This window comes from Girardinichthys multiradiatus, chromosome 22 (assembly GCF_021462225.1).
Source record: "Girardinichthys multiradiatus isolate DD_20200921_A chromosome 22, DD_fGirMul_XY1, whole genome shotgun sequence".
Classification (NCBI taxonomy): domain Eukaryota; kingdom Metazoa; phylum Chordata; class Actinopteri; order Cyprinodontiformes; family Goodeidae; genus Girardinichthys; species Girardinichthys multiradiatus.
In genome coordinates, this window is record NC_061814.1 from 44488777 (window position 1) to 44508510 (window position 19734).

General features: G+C 43.5%; 1 protein-coding gene across 2 annotated transcripts in view; it reads left to right on the forward strand.

Annotated features, from left to right (window-relative positions):
* Nucleotides 1–209: 209 nt before the first annotated feature.
* The window catches only part of opn4a (opsin 4a (melanopsin)), a 30220-nt gene continuing 10695 nt past the window's right edge, over nt 210–19734 (forward strand). The window contains exons 1-4 of one of the 2 annotated variants that reach the window (XM_047351098.1): nt 210–372; nt 1671–1968; nt 13820–13962; nt 17636–17769. In XM_047351098.1, coding sequence (XP_047207054.1) covers nt 1762–1968; nt 13820–13962; nt 17636–17769 — 484 coding nt within the window. In that variant the 5' untranslated portion in view covers nt 210–372; nt 1671–1761. Of the gene's footprint in view, nt 373–1670; nt 1969–12072; nt 13588–13819; nt 13963–17635; nt 17770–19734 lie in introns of those variants that run through there. The other variant, XM_047351099.1, reaches the window with a different exon arrangement.

Genomic DNA, 19734 nt, shown 5'->3' on the forward strand with positions numbered 1-19734 from the left:
CATCACATCATCTCTGTCTGATGAGAATTAAACCGCAGCAGATCAACCGGTAATTACTCTAATGATGTTCTGCTGCAGCTCTGACCCACAGACCTACATCTGCCATCAGAACTGGGTCTCTTATAAACATCAACAGCATGCTGGTGGGTCCTTTCTTCATCAGAGATCCTCAGGTCCAACATCAGGAATCCATCCAGAGCTGCTGGGAATCCTGACTGGATGTTTCTGGAGGTAACAGCTGGATCCTGAAAGGTCAACAGAAACTGGAAACACAACTCAGAACCATCTTCTTTACTTGGAGATTTTCAGGAACCATTAGGAGACTTTGAAGCTAAAACGTCTCAGAATCTTCAGGTTTTCTGCTGCTTGCAGGTACATAAGATTCAGATTGTTGTGGTTTCATGTTTTAATGCGGTTGTTTACCTCTGATTATTATTATTAGATTCCTTTATCTCCAGTTTTGTTCATTTGGTCTCTTTTTGTGGTTGTTCTGTAGAAACTCTCTCATTAACACTCCTGTTTTATGTTGAAATTTGTTTTATTGATCAAACTCTGTATCCTAAAGTTCTGCCCCAGAAATGACCCAAAAATCACCCCCATGTTGATTTAGAGGTCCTGTTAGTTGGGCCAGCTGTTATAGTTTTTGATTGGAGAACCTGGCTTGTAAATATTGTCAGTTTCAGCCTCAGTTTGTCTCCCATTTTTTAAACTTATTATCAATAATTACTTTTCTTCTGTCTGAGCTATGAAACAATGTGTTGCCTTCAAGTTTTGAAAGTTAATTATTCATTCCAGTGTCATCTGGACTGACAGGTTTTGTTTGTACTGACGGTTCTGCACATTGAAAATGAAAGGGAACCTAACAAAGGCTCTTATGGTACTTCAGATTCAACACTTTGAATTCTGGGTAGGAAACACAAATATATTGATGAGAGGAGAAATTAATTTTTCCTGATTTGTAAGTTTTAACAATTGCAAAGACTAATACTTTTACTTTTATTCAACCTTTAAGCAGTTGCACAATTTAAAACTTGAAATTTCTAAACCAAATTCACATAACTTGGTTTGTGAGCTGCAGGAGCTGTTTCATCATCTCAAGGTCAATCCTTTAACTGGAGTTTAAATGAGTCTGTTTTGTGTGGTGCTGCTTGGTGAACCTTGAACCTGAACCGAATGTTCTGCTAAACATCAGGAAAATGAAGGACAAAAGCAGGAAGGTCAACAGCTACAGTCATCAGATGAACAGGACCAGATCTTCAAGATACAGGAAAAAAATCCATCAAACACCTGAAACCCAGAACCTGAGAGTCAGTTCCTCCTCTCAGCTGGAGGATCTTTAGGTTTGTCAGGTTTTCTGTTAACAGCTGCTGTTAACAGAAAACCTGACAAACCTTTGCTAATGGGAACAAAGCACATTCAGGTCCAATTTAAAATGTGAAACTGGTTTGTTGAAAGGAAAATTAAACCTGGACCCAGAGCTCTGAGGAACCGCTCAGCCTAAAGGAGAAAAACCTTAAAAACAACCTAAAACGAAAACATCTAGAGAGAAAACCATGAGAAAAAGAGACAGAGTGAATGAAAAGAAACATGAAGAACTGAACCTAAATGAATCAGTCATAGGAAGCCTGGTTCCTCTCACTGTGTTCACCTGTCCTGACCTGTTGTCCCAGTCAGAGCACCTTCTGCTGCAGGTGGAGCGCCGAGGAGGAGGCAGAGGAGGCGGGGCAGCGGAGGAGGAGGAGAAAAGAGAAAGAGAGAGAGATGGAGAGCAGCAGGAGAGCGCTGCTGCTCCTGCTTCCCTCACGGATCACCAACACTTCCTGCGGACCCCACCAGGCGGACTGCACCGAGGCGCGCAGTTCGGACACTCTGGCGCTGCCCACGGAACCCGCGTGGAACGATCTCGGCTCGGTCGTGGATGCTCACCGGATCCAGCAGCTCCACGTCCCCGGAGCGGCCGCCCCCACGGTGAGAAACTTTACGAGTCCAGCAGGATTTATTTATCGGGTCATAAAATATGTTCTCAGTTCTGCTGGTCTGACCCAAATGACGGTTTATTCCCAGTCTCAGTTTATCTCCACCTGGTGCTGACAGGATTTTCATCCAATAAGATTTGGATTTCATTTCACAAACCTTACTGGATGAAAATAAGATCTGAAATGTTATTGAAAGATAAGATTTCAAATCTTACATGACAGGAACATGACAGGAACATGACAGGAACACGAGAGGAACATGACAGGAACATGACAGGAACACGAGAGGAACATGACAGGAACATGACAGGAACACGAGAGGAACACGAGAGGAACATGACAGGAACACGAGAGGAACATGAGAGGAACATGAGAGGAACACGAGAGGAACATGACAGGAACATGACAGGAACATGACATGAACATGACAGGAACATGACATGAACATGACATGAACATGACAAGAACATGAGAGGAACACGAGAGGAACATGAGAGGAACATGAGAGGAACACAAGAGGAACATGACAGGAACATGACATGAACATGAGAGGAACACGAGAGGAACATGACAGGAACATGACAGGAACATGACAGGAACATGACATGAACATGACAGGAACATGACATGAACATGACATGAACATGACAAGAACATGACAGGAACACGAGAGGAACATGAGAGGAACATGAGAGGAACACAAGAGGAACATGACAGGAACATGACATGAACATGACATGAACATGAGAGGAACACGAGAGGAACATGACAGGAACATGACAGGAACATGACATGAACATGACAGGAACATGACATGAACATGACATGAACATGACAAGAACATGAGAGGAACACAAGAGGAACATGACAGGAACATGACAGGAACATGACATGAACATGACATGAACATGAGATGAACATGACATGAACATGAGAGGAACACAAGAGGAACACGAGAGGAACATGACATGAACATGACAAGAACATGAGAGGAACATGACAGGAAAATGACAGGAACATGACATGAACATGACATGAACACGAGAGGAACATGACATGAACATGACAAGAACATGAGAGGAACACGAGAGGAACATGACAGGAACATGACAGGAACATGACATGAACATGACAAGAACATGAGAGGAACATGAGAGGAACATGACAGGAACATGACATGAACATGACAAGAACATGAGAGGAACACGAGAGGAACATGACAGGAACATGACATGAACATGACAAGAACATGAGAGGAACACGAGAGGGACATGACAGGAACATGACATGAACATGACATGAACATGACAGGAACATGACAGGAACATGACATGAACATGAGAGGAACACGAGAGGAACATGACAGGAACATGAGAGGAACATGAGAGGAACATGAGAGGAAGCAGGTATTGATCTGATAAAATGACCTGATTCATTCTGACAGCTGCAGAGATCAGGAACAAAAGACCACGGAGGATGAAATCTGTTTAAATGAAGAAGTGATGTTTAAAGTTCTCCTGATTGTATCCAGACTGAGTTTATTAAAGACAGGGATGAATTTAGGTGGAGGCATTTTATTGCTTTACAGAACTGACAGCAGTTTGACATCTGCTGAAAACATGAACTCTCTCTTGTTCTTTTTAATCTCCTGGATGAGAAATTAAATCTGTTTGGACAGAACTGGACGTATAGAACTGAGAATGAACTGGACCTGTTCATTGAGCTGGACCCTCTGTAGAATGCATGTAGGTTTTTATCTAAACAACGAGTGTCTCCTGGTGTTCCACTATCAACTGAGACGTTGGTCTCAGCAAACCCAAAGCATTTCAGGATTCTGAGGCCTGTCTGTCTGTCTGTCCTCCCAGAAGCTCCACAGGAGCCACGTCTTGGTTTCCTCCAGATGTTGCTCCAGGCAGCTCTGGGTTTAACTCGTTGCTGCAGGACCTGCAGGTTTCATGGAGCAGCTCTGGGTTCAGTTTAAATAAAGCAGCTGTTCCTCAGCAGCTTGTTGGTTTTCATATTGATGTTTGTTCTCAGAACATCAGTCGATGCATCTGAGCAAATCTGTGATTGGTAGCTGCTGTAAAGCTTCATGAGCTGCCAACTTTCCACTGACTGGTTGGTAGCTCTGAGGCCACAGTCTCATCGATGTTGTCATTTATTCTAAATCTGCTGTTTTTCTGCTGGATGAAGATTACTCAGTAGATTTTGATTCGGCTGTGGAGAACATCTCTTCTTCTCATCAGGAGTTTATTTAGATCATGTTGTTGGCGTAATGAAGATACTGAATGACCTTGAGGAGTATTGGAAGGTTTTCAGCAGCCCTATTCTGAATGACTTAGAATTACTCCACAATTTTCTTCATCATTAATTCAGGTTTTTCCAATCCAGGTTGTGGAGACATGTTATCAAGGGGAAAGGAATGTTAACATAAAATACAATCTGGACATATATTCCAGCCTTAGGCACTGGCAGAAGAACAACTGTTTTCTTCTTATTCAGCTAAAAGACTTTTACAAACATTCAATGTTTCCCATAAAAGATTTATTAAATAAATTATTTACAGGGTTTAGGTTGAAGCAGACATAAATGACTGTTTAATCAGCGAAGATGTTATAAATTATATTCTATTTTGTTACCAGAGATCCTAATGTCATTTGAAGAGCAGAGAGCCAAGGATTAATCCTTGTGGAACAACACAGATAACTTTCTTACAGAAACATAGAAAGGTCTACCAAGTGGAACAAGTTAGGAACACTTTATTTCAAACTATAACTGTGTTCAAGTACCTTGAAAGAATAACAAGATCTACCAGAGCAAAAGCAGTGAGGAGGTCAGGAGGAACCAGAATAAACTTCCTGTTTGTCCGAGGATCAGGTTGTTCTGGTTAAAACTACTACTGTTCTTTAACAATGACATTACAGTGAAAGCTGCAGGGTTTAAATGTAGCATCATTAACCATAAATGAAAGACTTTTTTAAAGAGGCGGTGGACCAAAAATACGACCAAAATGAAACTAAAACTCCAAACAGAAGAAAATATGAAGTCGGTGATGAAACCTTTCAGAGAGGTTCTGGAAGAGGACCAGAAGGAACAGGAAATGTAGACAAAAGAAACGAATAATGTAAAGAAATAATAAGTTTGTGGTTCTGTTTAGTTTCTAAGTTACTGCAGGTTATCTTCCTGTCTGCCTGCTTCCTGCAGATGTCTGTGTTGAGGTCCACCATGAGCAGTGAGGTCGTGTTGATCATAATCGGACCTGAACATTTGTTTTAGTTCAAACGTCCAACTCAAAGGAGCTGTTGACATCATTTTAATTCCAGCCAGCCGAACTGAACTCTGAGCTGAGATCAGAACATTTCAGGAAGATAAAAGGACCAGAACTCAGCCTGCAGAACCTCTCTGGGATCATCTGATGATCTTCAGTCAGAGCTGCTCTAAGGTCATATTTAGTCTTTTGACTGGGAGGGAAAATATTTGTTGAAAGCTTCAAATATTCTGGACCATTTCCATCTATCTGCAGAGTTTCACAGTTTCAGTCTCTAGGTTCTCCAGAGGCAGCTGGGAAAACTGGAATTTCATGGAGCTTTATCGTTGTGATTCTCATCAGGATTTGTTTTTTATGGCGAGTTATTAAAAACATTTTAATCCTTAATAAAGGCCGTTAAGTCAATCCAGTTAGGTGCATGAATGCTGTCATTATTTTACCATCTTCAACAGCAGTACCTTGATCCTGCATGGTTCAATCTGCAGGAATCCACAGAACATCTAGTCTTCACAGGTTAAACGCTGGTCTTCAGGTCCAATCCAACCATTTCAGTCATCTCTGCCAGGAGGTACAACCTGAACCTTCTGTGGTTCAACCCTGATGGCATCATTTTAGAAATGGATTTCTGTAATCTTCATAAACCTGAAGACTTAATCATAGCTAGTTGTGCACATTAGTGATGCTTTGACCCACATGAGTTCATTTAGTTCTTGGTGCTGGGAATCTTTCCTCTTGTTGCTGCAGTTTATTTGGGTTCTCTGTGTCTGCAGAACCAAGGCAAGAAAGGCATTTTATTTCTAACCAGATAAATCAATCAGACACTTCATCTACTCCACACCAGATGTTCTTTAAATTCAATTTTCCCTTCATTTGTAATAAAATCTCCATCCAAACAAACCCCAACAAGAAAAGATGAATGACCAATGTGGTGCCAGTAGGTGGCAACAACATCTCCACTACTGATAAATTAAAATTCAAAGAGAAGAACATCCATAGAAGGAAAACAGAACCTCCCAAAACTGTTGGAGCTCCTGTTTCCTTTCACTCCGTTTAACATCTTCTTTCAGTCGTGACTTTTTTATCTGAAGTTTATTTTGGCCATCCTCCTTTGGGATCGTGTCATGAAGGTCATGGAGGTTCCTCAGGCTACTGAGATGGTTGACCAGTCAGTTGGTGAACCTTCAACAATAAACTCTGAATCCAGCCCTAATTTGGTTGTTGTTTTGCATTGAATAACCCAGATTGTTCCCTTCCTAAATTATTCCCTGATGCAGGACTGACTATGAGTGAAAAACAGCCAAAGTCCAAAGAACCCCTCAGAAAGCTTTGCAGAAAGCCTGGAGAAGTTTTGGTAAAAAATGGAACCTTTGCAAACAGCAAACGAAATGAAACGAGAGCTGGTTGAAGAGTTTTGCACGGCATCCTTAAGTTTCATTTAGTAAACATCAGATTTTCTGCCTGTAAGTTCTTTCTCCTCCACATTGACCTGAAGGTCTGACAGACCTCTGCTGCCTTGGATCTGCATCCTGAGGAAGAAAGTCTCGTGTGCTCAGCTGGAAGATGCAACCTGGGAATGTTGGGATGTTAAAGCCAGGAATCGGACCCTTTGTTTGGGAGCAGAGGACGTGGGAACAAGTCAGTTTTAATCTGAAAATAATAAGCTCCTCCTGGCAGAACCCAATGGATCCTGGAGTTCTGATATTCTTACATGATTAAAAAAAGTTCTGATCCGTTGACTCTTGTCGGAGGCATGAAGCTGCTGTGTCTGGAGTTCATGGATGGGTCAGCTTCAAAAAGCCTGGATAATCCAGCCGAAGCTCATGTTCTTCTGGGTTTGATGGACCCTGAGAGGGGACCAGCAGAGGTGCAGCCCAGCATCAGAGATCAGGACGTCAGGAAACAGGGTGGGATTGTTTCACTGTGGGCTCTGACAGCAGAACTGTTCTATGTTTGGACTGTTTGGACCTGGTTCTACGGTTTTGTTTAGTTCTGTCAGATCCGTGCTCTGGACTCTCAGCAGGTTACCTCACATCACTGCGGAGGACCTTTGCTCCTCTCTTCTTTCCAATGTTGCTTCAGTTCATTGAGGTTTCTGTACAACTCTCAAAAGGTCCCACCTCATCATTTCAATCAGGTCTGGACTTTGACTAGGCCATTGCAGCTCCCCAATAGTTTTCTTTTTCAGCTATTCTGTTGTAGATCAGCTGCTATGTTTATAATCGTTGTTCTGTTGATGACCCAGTTTGGATCAGCTGTTGGACAGATGGACTCAAATTGGACTCTAGAATGCGTTGGTGTACAGAGGAGATCATGGTCCACTCTGTGGTTGTGAGGTGCCCTCATCATCATCCCTCCACCACTGTGCTTGATTGCTGATACGAGGTCTTTGTGCTGATATGCTGTGTTTGGGTTTCTCCAAAAAGGGTTCTGTGCATTATGGTCAAACATCTCCACTTTGGTCTCATCTGTGCAGAGGTCATTGTTCCTGAGTTCTTGTCCTTCATTGAGAAGCAGGCCTTGCTAACCTAAATCCTGCCCTGTTGGCCTTTCTTTGCTCCAAGGCTTCCTAACAAGCTCTATTTGTTGAACTTTAAGATGCTAACAGAATGAAACATGAAGCAGCTTCACAGTTAAACCTCTGACACACTAATCCTGTCTCAAAGTCCTGGTCTTCAACCAACTTCACACCCTGAATCCCTAAAGCTTCCCATTTATGGATATCTTACAGTTTACAGTGGAGCTATCAGCAGAGAGGACGGTTTGATCTCCAGTGTTCTCCATGTTGCAGCATAGCTCACATTCCTACAGACAGACCTCTCTGTAGCAGCTTGTTAACAACACCAAGGTGATCTGGTTTAAAGAAGACGTTGGTCTCAACACTGATGAAGACAAAGACCTAAAGAAACTTTCATCAATGCACAAACGCAGGACAGAACCCAGACTTGAGAAAGACAGAATATGGAGACAATTTCTACAAACACAAATCTGAAAAGTGTGGACTGCATCTGCTTTCAGCTCCCATGAGTCCAGAACTTTGTAGAACCAGGTCCAGCTGCAGGTCTTTTAGGGTTTATCTCTAACAGCTGTGAACATCAACAGACTGAATGTTTTGCTCATTTTAATGCTGCTGAAGTTCAGTCAGATTGGATGGAGAACCTCCATGAACTTCAATCTTCAAGTCTTACACAACATGCTTCGCAGGAAGTAGCACAGAGAGAGCAACAGAAACAGAAAGCTGAACGCACCAAACGTGTGGGATCCTTGGATAAAAAAACTCAAAATAGAAACTTGGACTCTTCAATCTCGCCTGATCTTCTCCAATGGTTCCTCAGTCAGATCCTTTGGTCCAAAGCTGCAGTAAACATGTTTCAGTCCTGGTCTAAAGGAACCAACAGTTTCTGAACATCTCAGGTTTTCAGGCAGTTTGTTCCAGAGTGGAGGAGCATGGAAACTAAATGCGACCTCGGCTTGTTTGGGTCTGGTTCTGGGAACACTGAGCAAGCAGGTTTCTGAAGACCTCATGGGTCTCCATGGTTCCTACCTGACCAGAACCTCTGAACCCATTTAGAACTTTATGGACCAACAGCAGAATTTAAAAATCTATTCTCTGTGCAGTGATTTAACATCTGGATCTCATATGATCCATTTTCCTGGTGTTGGTCAGAACTCTGGCTGCAGCTGCCTGATTGGTTGCCCATTTTTCCAGCCCATCAATCAGTACGTTATCATCAGCTGTGTCAAATGCATCATTGAGATCCAGTAATAACAGGACAGAGGTTCTAGACCCATCCCCGCTGTATGTTTTTACCCCTGTGGTCCAGAGGTCAGGAGGTCAGGCAGCAGTTTTAGTTTCCAGCACATGCAGCAAGTTTCATTCTGACCGTTAGCTGAGCTGTGCTGGTTTTTATTGGGAGGTAAATGTTCATCACGCTTGTCATAGTTTGCTGGAATATGATCAAATGTGGAAAAGTTAAAAGGGTGTACAAAATAGTCCCAGTTTTCCTGGTCAGATCTTCAGGACTCATGGCTTCAGCCTGACTTCCTGGTTCCTCTTTATTCGCCTCTGATCAGACTGTTTGTGAATGCTCCTCACTGATCAGAACCTTGCCAACACAAACCCTGTTCTCCTGCTGGGACTGGATGAGTCAGGGAGGGGAGATGTTTTATAACACTCAGTTATTCACCTGGAGCTTTCAGGGTTTCCTGGGATGAATCATGAACCTGATCACCAACATTCACTGTAGAGATCATGCATCTTCTTTCAGGAACATTTAACTTGTTTAACTTGTTTCCATCGGAATTAAATTTAAAAGTCTAAATTCTCCTGTTGAAGATTAAAAACCGGCACGATGAAGATGTGTTGCTGTTTCTGGGCAGCTTTGACCTGCTGTAACCTGAGCCTCCAAAATGCTGAGTCCTCCAACGTCTCTCTGACCTTCTGTCCAGCAGTCAGGACAGATTATCAAACCCCAGGCCCCGGGCAAAGACATGAGAGGGCCTCGACCCACTGAGACAAGAACGAGACATTCAGAACAAATCACACGTGCTCCATTAGAAACCTGACTGCTGTTAGAACCGGATCAGAGGGGGTCGAGGGTCTGCTCCAAACCGCAGCAAGTGGCTCATTTTTGGGATTATTTATCTTCTATGCTGAGTTTATTGAGGAAAAGCTTCTGGGTCCGGTTCTGGCTCTGACGTTCCTCCTTCCTCTCTCCACATACATACATTTTATTCCGACTGAACAGATTGGAGCATTTCTGGCTGAAGGTCTTTGCAGTATCTGTCAAGCCTGTTCATGTGTCTTGGTTGCCTTAATTATGGTCTTTTGGCTTCATTCCCTCAGGTGTCTCCTTGATCCTGCCTTGATGTATTTCACCTGGTTTCTTAATGACCTGTAATTACCTGTCCCTATTTAATCATCTTGGTTCCTTCCCTTCTTTGCTAGTTTGTCTCGACTCATGCCAGCGTTTATGTCTTGTCTTGAACTTTGACCTTGGCCTCGTTTTTTGGAACTACCCCTTTGGATCACAGACTATTTTGTGTTTTCTCTGAAACTTAAGACCGAGTTTGTCCAATGGGTTCGGTCCTGCCTTTTGAAAGTATCTCCTGCCTTTAGACACTGAATCTGTGAATAAGTAATAAATCTGCCAGATCACAGCAGCTTTAACTCTCTGGATTCTGCCGGCTTCCAACATCTGCTCCATGATTCCGAGAACAACAGAGAAAGAACTTCCTGTCATCACAGGAAGTGCCCTGATACCAAACAAAAACAAGCTCCTGGTGAAAGAATGTTTTTAAGGAAGAGATAAATGTCTAATGAAAGATCTGATTTATAACAACAGAAGCTCTTGTTCAGACTGGATCTTTCCTGGGAGCGGAAAGAGGAGGATCTCTGCTGCCTGAGGAAGATGAAGGTGATCTTCTGTGTGTCGTGCACGCTGGTGAGCGAATGCTTAGTGACAGGCCACGCTCTCCTCCAGGTTCTTCAGAGAGTTTTGACCTCCAGCTAGAACCAAATGACGAGACGGAAAACATTCTCATAATGAAGTTCTGCGGGAAAGCACAACGTGATGCTGATGCACATTTCTGCCTAACACATGAGTGGAGACATGCAGATTTATTGAGCAGCTCCAGCGCAGCATGAGGAACCTTTAACTCATCCATTCAGTCCAGTGATCCTCCCGCGGGTCAGTGACCCACTTTCTACTCAGCTGGACTAATGTTAGGTTCATGTAGGAGCTGATCAGCATCACGGAGGAGGGCCACACTGAGAGGCTCTCAGGAGGCTTCAGCTTCTTCCATAAGTGGACTGAAGAAAGGTTTACCCGACCAGAACTAACTAGAACTAAGTGCAGAAACAGGAAAAAACAGAAATAAACATCAGAGACTCAACCTGCACAGAAAATAAAATTTGAATTTAACACAAACATCAAACAGACAAAACCTCCATAAATGGACCCAAAGGATTCATTTGACTGTTTTGACCTCCAGCTCCTGAAAGTTTGTCACCCTGAACCCAGATCTCCTCAGGATGCTGAAAAAGGGCCTCCTCTGGTCCTGAGAGTCGCTCCTCAGTCCTGCCGGCAGGAATGTTGCTGCTTCACACAGGAGAAGTGTCCAGAGAAAATAATGTTTTTACCAAAGCTAAATCAAAACTGTCCGCTGCAGACAGAGCCGGCTATATTATATATATTTATATCCGACCCGAAACAAACCTGAAGAATCTTTAGAATCTGATTGCAGTCGGATTGTTTGAACTGATCCAACCCACCCAACTGCTAACGACTGCCTATGAAAATATACAGATATTTAAGCATCTGAACCATGACTTTGACTAGACCGTTCTTATTGCAGCTGACGGTAATTTGATTAAAACTTTCTCCGAGTTCAGAGCGATTTTACTGATTTAGCAGAATGAAATCACTTCACATCAGAACCTGCTTTAAATGTTGTTTTTGCAAACAGAACTTCTAGTTATTGACGTTAAATGAATTCTTATTGGATAAAATGAGCTGCAGAGAAGTTGACCCAGAAATCTAACATCTGGAATATCCAACCAGCTCCTTTCCTCCACAGAGCTCATCCTGAAGATTCAGGGTAGCTTTAATCAGAGGAACACTCTTCAGGAATACATTTCTACCCTGGTTCTCTGATCTGGATCTGGTTCCTGCAGAGCAGATGGAGAAGAGAGAGGAGTGTCTGTGAGAATCTAGCTTGGTTCCTGGGAAACGTTCCTGCAGAGGAAACGCAGTTAAAATAAGACACAAAGTGACTGGAATGAGAAACAAGGTTTGATACTGAGACACAGAGTGAAACAGGTTCACTACTAGACAGGATCCAAGATATTAGTGAAGCTTCCAGTGAACAGAACCTATCAGAGCCTGTTAGAACCTTTTAAGGTTTAAAGCCTGGAAACAGGAGCAACCAGCTGGGAACCTGCAGAGCTTCATCAGGGAACGTGTTTCAGTCAGGAAGGTGGAGATGTGTCCTAGGTTGGCTGCTACTCCTCCTGTTACATCTCAGACTCCATCATCATCATCAGTGGGTCCTTCATCAGTCGTCTGTTTGGAGCTCTGAGCTTCCTCACAGTGTTTTATCAGGTTCTATGGGTCATAGCAGGAGATGTGGACCATCACACAAAGATCTTCACACCAGGCTGACTGATGTGTGCATGTAGCTCACATGTCATTTTAAATAACGGTCTGGAGACTTGCTGGAAGCTTCTTCTGTAGTCATCAGGGGCGTTCAGGAGCAGATGTTCCTGTAGAGCTGCTCATAAAGGGAGAAGATGATGAAGATGATGATGCTGTAAACACATGTTGGGTCCAGCCATGGGCAGGTTCCTGGGAGACCAAGGTTTTATACCAGTTACACTGTAACTTGGCATCACCAAGAACTGCATGGCTGCACTGTTTAATTGGCTTTTTACTTCGATGCGTTCATGCTCTGCGTGGAAATAACAGATCTGACCAGTTGGAGGAACTCTCCCTCCCCTTGATGCCCACAGACGATATGGGTCGGAGTGTCTGAGATGCTGAAGCTTGTAGAAAATAATGAGAACATCTTAATCAGAAGAAAGAGAAGCATGAGGAAAATTAGAGTTGATTGCAACTAAAATTGTCAACTAGATTAATGCAACTGCAGGTTTTCCTGATATAATACAGATCATGTCATTCATTTTAGTTTGAAATGTTTATGTAAATCCCACGATTGAGTAAAACAGTCGTATACTGCTTCTGGATTCAGGCTGCAAAGAGCTGCTGAAAGACATTAAGGAGTGGGAGTCTTAGAGGACCAAATATCTTCAGTGGATATTTAATTAGAACATTTAAATCAGGAAATGATTAATAAAGACTGGAAGGATCTGCAGATTCTTCCCTCTGCAGAGCAGAACTTGATGAAACCATCCAGGACCTCTGGGAACACGGATCAGATGGATCAGTTCTCCAGATGTTTGTTGGAGGATGTTTGTAGTTGTTTAGAGAAGGAATGAGAAGATAATAAACTGAAGCTTCTGGAACATCTTTTTATGGAACGTTTTGCATCCTGATGAATTTAGGTGAGAAACAGAAACATGAAACATTAAAGTCCAAACTTCTAATTTCTACTTTGTTCCAACTTTTTCTGAGAGGCTTTCACCCGTGTTCCCATCACTGCCTGACGACAAGATGCTGTTAAAATATTTCGTTTAGTGTTTGAGGAAGAAGGTTCCTGTGGATATGGGACCGACAAGAACCAGTGGATTATTCTGGTGACCTCTGGTTTAGATCTGATTTCTCCATGTCTGGTTCCATGAGGCTGCAGCGTGATTATTGTCCAACAGAAGAAGGACGCTCTGTGAAGGTTAGTTAGCTTCAATGTTAGGACATCAGAAGGACAAAATGCAGATAGCTGATGATTATGAAGGTCTGTGAATGTTGTGGATTCATCTGCAACTTCAGTAGATTCCTCACAGAACCGAACCGTTCAGCAGAAGATTTACGGGCATCAGCTGTTCTTCAACATTTAATCAGTGGTTTGATCCATAAACTGAGCTACGTCACAGCGACCTGTAATTATGTGTTTTGTCCTGCAGGTGGCGATGGAGGCCCAGCGCCCACACCCGTTCCCCACCGTGGATGTCCCTGACCACGCCCACTACACCATCGGCTCTGTCATCCTCGCCATCGGCATCACGGGCGTGGTCGGAAACTTTCTGGTTATTTACGCCTTCAGCAGGTACTGAGACGTCACTTCCTGCGACCAAATATGGTCATAACTGTTCGCGGCGCCACCAGAGGTCCTGAAAACATCTGATACATTTTTATTAAACGTTTAATTTAAAAATAATTCAGTCATTAAAAATCTGTTTATAACATCAAAAAACAGGAAGTCCAACAGAAGAAGCTGCATCTTAGTTTGAAAAATCATTTGTGACAAGGGATGTAAATAAAATACTGTTTACATTATTGCCACAATTTAAAATGATCTATTTACTTCTTATATTTCAAAATGAAATTAGGGATTTTTAATGATTCTGCTGAATTCAGATGACTGAGAGACTTTTCTTTGATTTTTACTTTGAAATAATGGAATTAAATGTTAATAAGACCTTTTTTTTACAAACAAAGGAGAAATGACTGATGTCATCTGATCTGTACTGAGAGGATTAATAATAATAATTTTTTTAACAGCTACTGGAGCTTTAGCGTTGACATTTCGAAGAACATATCCAAATTTAGGTCTATAAATTATGAAGAAATATTTAAAAAATGCTAAATAATTACACAAGAAAAAGTTCATGAGGACATGAAGATGTTTTTTTTGTCACTAAATTGCTACAAGGACATTTCAGTGGCTTCTAGTAAAAAAGTAAAAAGATCTGATATTAGTAATTTTAGAGGTGAAAAACACCTTTAAGATGTGGACTTCCTGTTGGGTTGGATCAGAACAATTACAATTCTCTGTCCTTCGTTAACGAGTCACCTCCAGTTATTGAACAAGCCCATCCATCTCTGCTCAGAGAACGTCTTTGTCTGAGAAAACCGTTTCCAACCTCTTGTTTAAACAAGAGCAGTTCTGTCGATACATTTCCAGAACGAGGTCTTGATCCGTCTTCCATGGAAGTCCGCCCCGGTTATGACGTCTGTTTCATTGATTGAACATTTTAATATTCCTTTGAAAAGGTTTTACTGCTCCTCGGATGGTTCTGATCCAGACTCTTTCTCACAGAAAGATGAACCGGATTTTCCATCCTAAAATAAGAACAAGAAACCATAAATATTCTCATCTGAATTGTTTTATAAATAGTTAAATCCTTTAGATTTGCATCATTATAACAAATAAATGGTTTTATTATAATTGAAAGTAAAATGTTAAAATCTGCTGTTTTCTTCTAGATCTGGTGTCGCTGAAGCTGGATTTATTTTAGCTTTCTATGTATTAACTTATAAATCAAAGCAAAATGTTTTAGTTTTTGCACAAATGTTTTAAAATGAATGAATACATTAATTTAATCTGGATCTTTGGGGCCCAATCAGCACCAGATTGTTTAAGTATACCTGAAAAAAAAAAAAACTCTCTGATGAAAAGTTTTAAACTTGAACTAAAAAAATACTAAAAAAACAATTAATTTTTACTTTACTCAAGCTGTGAGAAACTTCAGCTTCATTTGGTTTTTATAAAAATAATTTCATTTAGAGTCAAACCTCAACATTCAGGCTCAACTACAGGGGTTGGACAATGAAACTGAAACACCTGTCATGTTAGTGTGGGAGGTTTCATGGCTAAATTGGACCAGCCTGGTAGCCAGTCTTCATTGATTGCACATTGCACCAGTAAGAGCAGAGTGTGAAGGTTCAATTAGCAGGGTAAGAGCACAGTTTTGCTCAAAATATTGAAATGCACACAACATTATGGGTGACATACCAGAGTTCAAAAGAGGACAAATTGTTGGTGCACGTCTTGCTGGTGCATCTGTGACCAAGACAGCAAGTCTTTGTGATGTATCAAGAGCCACGATATCCAGGGTAATGTCAGCATACCACCAAGAAGGATGAACCACATCCAACAGGATTAACTGTGGACGCAAGAGGAAGCTGTCTGAAAGGGATGTTCGGGTGCTAACCCGGATTGGATCCAAAAAACATAAAACCATGGCTTCCCAAATCACTGCAGAATTAAATGTGCACCTCAACTCTCCTGTTTCCACCAGAACTGTCCATCAGGAGCTCCACAGGGTCAATATACACGGCCAGGCTACTATAGCCAAACCTTTGGTCAATCATGCCAATGCCAAACGTCGGTTTCAATGGTGCAAGGAGTGCAAATCTCGGGCTGTGGACAATGTGAAACATGTATTGTTCTCTGATGAGTCCACCTTTAATGTTTTCCCCACATCCAGGAGAGTTACGGTGTGGAGAAGCCCCAAAGAAGCGTACCACCCAGACTGTTGCATGCCCAGAGTGAAGCATGGGGGTGGATCAGTGATGGTTTGGGCTGCCATATCATGGCATTCCCTTGGTCCAATACTTGTGCTAGATGGGCGCGTCACTGCCAAGGACTACCAAACCATTCTTGAGGACCATGTGCATCCAATGGTTCAAACATTGTATCCTGAAGGCGGTGCCGTGTATCAGGATGACAATGCACCAATACACACAGAAAGACTGGTGAAAGATTGGTTTGATGAACATGAAAGTGAAGTTGAACATCTCCCATGGCCTGCACAGTCACCAGATCTAAATATTATTGAGCCACTTTGGGGTGTTTTGGAGGAGCGAGTCAGGAAACGTTTTCCTCCACCAGTATCACGTAGTGACCTGGCCACTATCCTGCAAGAATGGCTTAAAATCCCTCTGACCACTGTGCAGGACTTGTATATGTCATTCCCAAGATGAATTGATGCTGTATTGGCCGCAAAATGAGGCCCTACACCATACTAATAAATTATTGTGGTGTAAAACCAGGTGTTTCAATTTCTTTGTCCAACCCCTGTAGTTCTTTAAATAAAACAAACTGTGACCCTGATTGTCCAGAACCACCACATTCAGCCCAGAAGGTTGAAATCTCCTGAAAATGTTCATGGGGTTCTGAAGATACCCAAGAAAGGCTCATTCCAAGTAAAGAGAGCTCTTTAGAGAGCCATTTAAGACCAAATGAAACAAACCTTGAAACACGTCACTAAATCATCTAAGATTTTCCTGACAGCAGGAGAAGACTTGTGGCCCCTGGGTTAATTTCTTAAGTGAAGGCTACATGAGTCATCTATCTGGAAGCAACCGCTCTTTATGGTGCATTTCTGCATTATAAAATGTCTTATTGTCAGGAATTAGTTAATGAAGGGTGGACTGATTCAGACAGAGCTCCACTGATGGTCCAGGTGTGACCCCCCCACTGGCGTCACACTAGAGCCACATTCACCCACTCACACATATGCCGACACGCAGGTCAGTGGGCAACATGAGGTTAAATGCCTTGCCCAGGGGTAGATCGACACGTGGCAGGAGGAAGCTGCTTTCACACTGCAAGACGACTTTTCTTCCCACGGTCGCCTCCTAAAGCTATAGACAACACGTAGTTAATGTAGACACGAGTCAATGATGATTCGTCCAGGAGACCAAACAAAGATCTGAAAATGATCCAAAGACTCAAAGTGATGAATTCTGAAAAAGGTTGTAAACCCAAATAACATCAGAGACTGAAGGACAACTTCATTGGTACTAGAAACTCATGTCATCCTATTATACGTATTGATATTGTATAAAATATGAAAACCCAAACCAGAATTTATGTATCAGAAGGTCAGCAGATGAAACTGGATCCTGGACGTTTAAAGATCTGGAGTGAAGCTCTGCTTGCTTCATGGTGAACGTCCTGACCATCTGACTGCCTGTGTGTGTGTGTTCTGCAGGAGCCGCAGTCTGCGGACTCCAGCCAACATGTTCATCATCAACCTGGCCATCACCGACCTGCTGATGTGCATCACTCAGTCCCCCATCTTCTTCACCACCAGCATGCACAAGAGGTGGATCTTTGGAGAGAAAGGTACGGCTGGAAACCACCTCCAACATGTGGGGCTGTGGGCTCCTGAGTGACACGAGAGAGGCCCCTCATCCTCCAACACAGGGGCCAAAATCAGAATCAGAATCAGAATCAGAAAAGCTTTATTGCCAAGTACGTTTTTGGACATACAAGGAATTTGTTTTGGCGTAGTCGGTGCAATACAATACAAATTAAACAGTACAAACATATCTACAATATAATATAAATATATGTGCACAGTTTTAAGTGAGTGAGAGTAAATATAGAGCAGTATAAGATGCAAGAGCAATACAACAGTGCAGGTGATCATTGTGCAAGTAAAGCAGGAGTCCAAGCTGAGCGTTAATGTAACTCATAGAGTTACAGGTTACAGGTGTCCTGTCAGCAAAAAAAGGGGGGGTGTGGGGGAAAGGGAGAGTGTCAGTGTGGTTTCCGGGCTTTGTTAACCAGGCTGGTGGCAGATGGGAAAAAACTGTTCTTGTGGCGTGAGGTTTTGGTCCGGATGGACCGCAGCCTCCTGCCAGAGGGGAGAGTCTCAAAGAGTCTGTGACCGGGGTGGGAGGGATCAGCCAGAATCTTCCCTGCCCGCTTCAGGGTCCTGGAGGTGTACAGTTCCTGGAGCGACAGTAGACTGCAGCCAATCACCTTCTCAGCAGACCGAATGACACGCTGCAGCCTGCCCTTATCCTTGGCTGTAGCAGCGGCGTACCAGATGGTGATGGAGGAGGTGAGGATGGACTCAATGATGGCTGTGTAGAAGTGCACCATCATAGTCTTTGGCAGGTTGAATTTCTTCAGCTGCCGCAGGAAGAACATCCTCTGCTGGGCTTTCTTGATGAGGGAGCTGATGTTTGGCTCCCACTTGAGATCCTGGGAGATGATGGTTCCCAGGAAGCGGAAAGATTCCACAGTGTCAATTGTGGAGTCACAGAGGGTGATGGGGGCAGGTGGGGCTGGGTTCTGCCTGAAGTTCACAACCATCTCCACTGTCTTTAGAGCGTTGAGCTCAAGGTTGTTCTGGCTGCACCAGTCCAACAGATGGTCCACCTCCCATCTGTATGCGGACTCGTCACCATCAGAGATGAGTCCGATCAGGGTGGTGTCGTCCGCAAACTTCAGAAGCTTGACAGACTGGTGACTGGAGGTGCAGCTGTTGGTGTACAGGGAGAAGAGCAGAGGAGAGAGAACACAGCCTTGGGGGGAACCGGTGCTGATGGTCAGGGAGTCAGAGACGTGCTTCCCCAGCCTCACGCGCTGCTTCCTGTCAGACAGGAAGTCAGTGATCCACCTGCAGGTGGAGTCGGGCACACTCAGCTGGGAGAGCTTCTCCTGTAGCAGAACTGGGACGATGGTGTTGAAGGCAGAGCTGAAATCCACAAACAGGATCCTGGCATAGGTTCCTGTGGAGTCCAGGTGCCGGAGGATGAAGTGAAGGGCTAGGTTGACTGCATCATCTACAGACCTGTTGGCTCTGTAGGCAAACTGCAGGGGGTCCAGGAGGGGGTCGGTGATGTCTTTTAGGTGTGAGAGCACAAGGCGCTCAAAGGACTTCATCACCACAGAGGTCAGGGCGACGGGTCTGAAGTCATTAAGCCCTGTGGTCCTTGGCTTCTTGGGAACAGGGACGATGGTGGAGGACTTGAAGCAGGCTGGCACATGACATGTCTCCAGTGAGGTGTTAAAAATGTCTGTGAAGACTGGAGACAGCTGATCAGCGCAGTGCTTCAGGCTGGCAGGTGAGACAGAATCCGGACCAGCAGCTTTCCGGGGGTTCTGTCTCCTGAAGAGTTTGTTGACGTCCCTCTCCTGGATGGAAAGAGCCGTCCTCGGCGTGGGTAGGGGGCTGGTGGGGGTTGGAGGTGCCAAGGCCCCTCTTGAGGTTGGGGAGGTGGGGGTGGTGGATTGTGGCTGCAGCTGTTGGGGGGCGTCGTGGGAGATGGTTGCAGGACTGTCCCTTTGTCTTTCAAA